The 4427-nt window shown below is 41.5% G+C and overlaps 1 protein-coding gene across 1 annotated transcript; it reads left to right on the forward strand.

The window, feature by feature from the left end:
- Window positions 1–2945: 2945 nt before the first annotated feature.
- Window positions 2946–3488, forward strand: Pmar_PMAR026174 (beta-hexosaminidase b, putative; the record flags this gene model as incomplete). Its single annotated transcript, XM_002773116.1, has 2 exons — window positions 2946–3116; window positions 3391–3488. Coding segments are annotated over 2 exons (269 nt in total), but the record flags the coding sequence as incomplete, so codon positions are not given.
- Window positions 3489–4427: the final 939 nt, after the last annotated feature.

Raw genomic sequence — 4427 nt, forward strand, 5'->3', positions numbered from 1 at the left:
ATTTCTTGTTGTTCTTTGTACACTCCCAGCCGAATGCATTTAGAAAATTGCAGAATTTCCCAAAAAATCTTGAAAAATTTACACATATTTCCCCCCCACACACTCGTATCAAATTTTCACTCAGGATCAAGTCGATCGGCTTATGAACGAATCTTTGGGAATTCCCGGGCGCGCGCTTTTTGTGGAGGACTGCTGACGAGTGGGTGAAATTTGATTAAAGTGTAACATGGATGAAGTTGAAAGTTTGAATAAAGACGGCATTGTTGTTGTGGAGTTCTTTATCGGACCTGTTTTGAATCTTATGGTGTTGAACCTAAGATACGTTTGTCATTAGTTTGATAAGTTTTCAATGCTGGCTTTAATGATAAAGGGAAGATTGGTATGGAATGAAACATGAAGTAGCTCGTGTGTGTCTCTGAACTCGACATAAGAAGAGAGAGCACGAGAGGTGCACGCATACACATGTGCGTGATTGTGAGGCTGTCTCCTTCATGGACTACTGATACGTAGTTCGTATTACCGTCCTTGTACTAGGAACACAACAGGAGCCGATAGAGTGAGTTATAACTATGTACTTGCGTACAGACTATGAGGATATATCGATCACGCTATACGAAATAAGCGCTCCACCTCCTCCTCCTCCTCCTCCTAATCATGAGAAGTGAACTGGTATAAACCCAGCAACATTGTGGCACACACAGTTGCCTACACAACGGAGCATACTCTAGAACAACTACAGTGAAATAATATTATCTTATATATTTGGTCTCATATTTTTGAATTTAGTGATAATCTGTATTCATCCCCTCATTGTAATAGAAGTGATATGTGAGGTTTTTCACTGGTGTTTTTTGTACATCACGGGTAAAACTCCAATGCGCCGCAAACTGTGTGAACTATATTGTCTACTTTGATATCATATCAATAGGAATCATTTTAAGTCATTTTCTATGGTGTTTATTCTGCTTGAGGAGCCTCGTGAATGTTGTATGGGATAGAACGAGTCTGGTCGGCGGCGCCACGCACGTGTACATGCATACGTTAATCTATGTGTGCATACAGGGACCCAGAGTTCCCGTGTGATCTCTCCTAGTGTTAGTTAGGGATTATCAGATTCCTTAGGCATTGAGGCAACCCAACAAACTTGAGCCAAGATGACTGCGGTCATGATCCAATCTCAGTACCGCGTATGTGTACGCATCAACACGATTGTGACGCCGAATTGGCGCCACGATGCGCACAACATGAAATTCGAAGAATAGAGATCAACTATCCACCAACATAGGTACCCGAGATTAAGGTGCTCTGGAATTCTCCGCTACGCTCTTTTCCCATTCTGCGCAGGCAAGAAATGTTTATATATGAATGTTGGTCATCATGAATTTCAATCTCTTGTGTTTCATCTTCGTTTTACGTGAAGTGGCGTTATACTCCATGAGGAAGATGCGATATGAAGTTGAGTTAACTGCTCGCATTCGTTCTTAGCGAAGTTCTATGCGAAATATGGGTGTTTTAATATCACTAGGGTGAAGCTCCTATGTTGAGAAATGCAGGTAAGTGTTGTTCTGATCACAGTTGCGCATGTCACGAGAACCCACAGGGTGCACGCGACTGAACGTGACCGCCGCCGCCGCCGCACGTCACGTGAAGTATTATTGCACTGGAACGAGATCTTTAGGTTTCTTACACTCTTTCTACTACCCCCCTTAACTATGGTATCGCGTTGATAAATTGTTGAACGACGTTGAATATGGTTTTTGGAGGAATACATGCTCGCTCTCATAATTAGCTGAGCTTAGGAGTATGAATGTGCATGCGTGCAAATAGCTCCGTGCCACTGTTTCATCTCCCAGTTGGTTAGTAAATGAAATCGTCGCTGATGGTGATGAAGACTATGATTACAATGTAAGTATTTTCCTCATTAGTTGAGCTCAGGAGTTTCATAATTCGGGTAGAAATGTTATACAGAATTCCGCCAACAAAATTTCCATATATTTTAGTGTGTAGGTTGTTGGCGATTATCGTCAGTGGTGAAGTGAGTATCCCCAAGGAGCCCGAGTTGATGATATGGCCTCTTCCGAAGTCTATTATTATCAACCCGAGAACTACCACTGAGAATATGGGTATTGTCATTCTTGTTATTGTTACTGTCTTCTTCTTTTCCTCAGACCATCATCCTGCCACTGTCTACTCCTTCCATTTCGAGTTAGAAGGAGACGACCATCACGACGAGAAGAGTCCCATCATGCAAGAGGATTTGGATTTCGCAACTACTATGTTGAATCGTCGATCCTTTCAGGGTGAGCGTTGTTGTTGTTGTTGTTGTTGTTGCTGTATTTTCTTCCGAAATTGTGACGTTTTATCTCACTATTTCAACTTTTCGTCATAAAAGTGAAATATTGAAATTACTGGATTTCCACCTTAGTGATATTAAAAACATATTTCACGACTACTGCATATCACCGTTTCAAATATCGCGTTTCACACCGAGTTTTACGACGCCACGTAAACTTCAACACAAGAGTTGATGTTGAATATTTGGTTATTTTCTTTCGCAGGAGCATCCCATTCAGTGAGAGTTGGAGTCAAGTATAATGATAGTCTACCGGACGAGGGGTATAGGATCACATGCACATCATCGCAGCAATGCAGTGTGCATGCAAGTTCTAGAAGTGGCACATTGTATGGTATGGGAACGATGGTAAGGGATGAAAGTCGTCTCGAAGACATGTTGGAGTGATATGAAAAACACTAGTGAAAAACATATTTCACATTTCACTTCGCGGGAAAAATTGTATTATCGGCCAATATGAGAATTCTGAGAAAAATTTGGGGAATTTTTGTTGTTAGCCTCTGTACACTTCTACCCGAATTTATTTATAAACTCTTCTGAGGAAAGCGAACATATATTATTACTCCAACGCACACTTGTTTTTTTATCTCAGGTGCAACTTGCTCACAATAACGCCGAGGACATGCCGAAGTTATTGGATTCTGGTTTCACCATTTATGACTTTCCGTCATTCCCACATAGAGGCATGCTGATGGACACTGGTAGAAGATATTTATCAGTGGAAACTATAATAAAGAATCTTCAACTAATGTTCTGGACGAAAGTGAGTTTTGGAGTTAATGCGTCTATTATGATGTTAAATTATTATGGTTATAGTAATTTATATTGGGGTATCAGCTTCAACTGCGTTTTTACTGCATCGCGCCACCGTCATTATTTCCATGCGATGACATAATGTCGGAGTATACACACTTGTTGGTGTGAATGGAAAAATTATGAGAAAATTTTGGTAAATTCTCATTGGTTATTTCTGTACACTTGTAGCAGAATCCGCATGTAAACTCTTGCGCTTGTTGGAAATATTTTTTCCTTTTCAGATGAACGTTTTGCATTGGCACATCTCGGATGATGTGAGCTTTTCGCTGGATCTCGAAGGATACGAAAAGTTGCAATATAAGAATCCAACGCCACTCAGGTGAATAGGATGGAATCTTTGTGGAATCTTTGAGAACTTTTTGGGAAATTTTTGTGGAATTTTTGATGATTTTTTGATGATTTTTTGGTAAATTTTTGAGAATTTTTGGGGGAATTTAATGTTTTTAAAGTTACTGTTATTGTAGTTGGAAAATATACACATGGTCAACTACACGTGTTGGTGATGACGATATGAAAATTATGATGAAATTCTCTTTGGTTGCTGTATGACACTTTTAGCCGAATTCGTATATAAACTCTTGAGCTCAGGTAATGAGGAAAGCAAATATAAATTCCTTTCTCAAATAGTGAACTTGATAAACTGGAGTCTCACGACCACCCGTTTTTCGTGAGGTGGCGTAATACGTTGAAATTTGCGATACTCGCGAGCGAGGATTCGAACCTCGCACAGGATTTTGCGCAGATCGTCATCGATTCCGTGATCGATTTAGAGTTAGCTATTCACCGGCAAGTTGAGTTGCCAGAGCTCAATTCCGTTTTTCCCTTGCCCATCTCGCCCGAAAGTCAATTGGCTCCAAGGCTTCAGGCAGAACAAGTCCGAGGACGTACATCGTATATCCTACTCCCAGGCTATAGCTAGCTCAGCTCGGATCCACCGCGCTAAGTCTTTGTGTACTGCTGTCTCAGGGACTCTGTCCCTCTACACACTTGTTCGATCGCTGCGCACAGTGCTTCCAGTGCATGAACCCAAAACCTCTATACAGGCTTCAAGAATCCCGCTGTGAATGCACTAAGTCTATCAAGGTGCAACCAGCGAAAGGTCGCTTATCGACTCATATCAGCCTTCAGGGATTGGATTCTAAGCCAGACCCGCGATAAGTCCCGACTCCAGTGTTCGGGCTGCGGGTTTAGAGGTTTAAGGTTTAGTGCTTGGTGCACTCCTATCACCTCTCGGCTTCTCTCACTCTCTCCCCACGGT

Source organism: Perkinsus marinus (genome assembly GCF_000006405.1).
Source record: "Perkinsus marinus ATCC 50983 genomic scaffold scf_1104296959332, whole genome shotgun sequence".
NCBI lineage: Eukaryota > Perkinsozoa > Perkinsida > Perkinsidae > Perkinsus > Perkinsus marinus.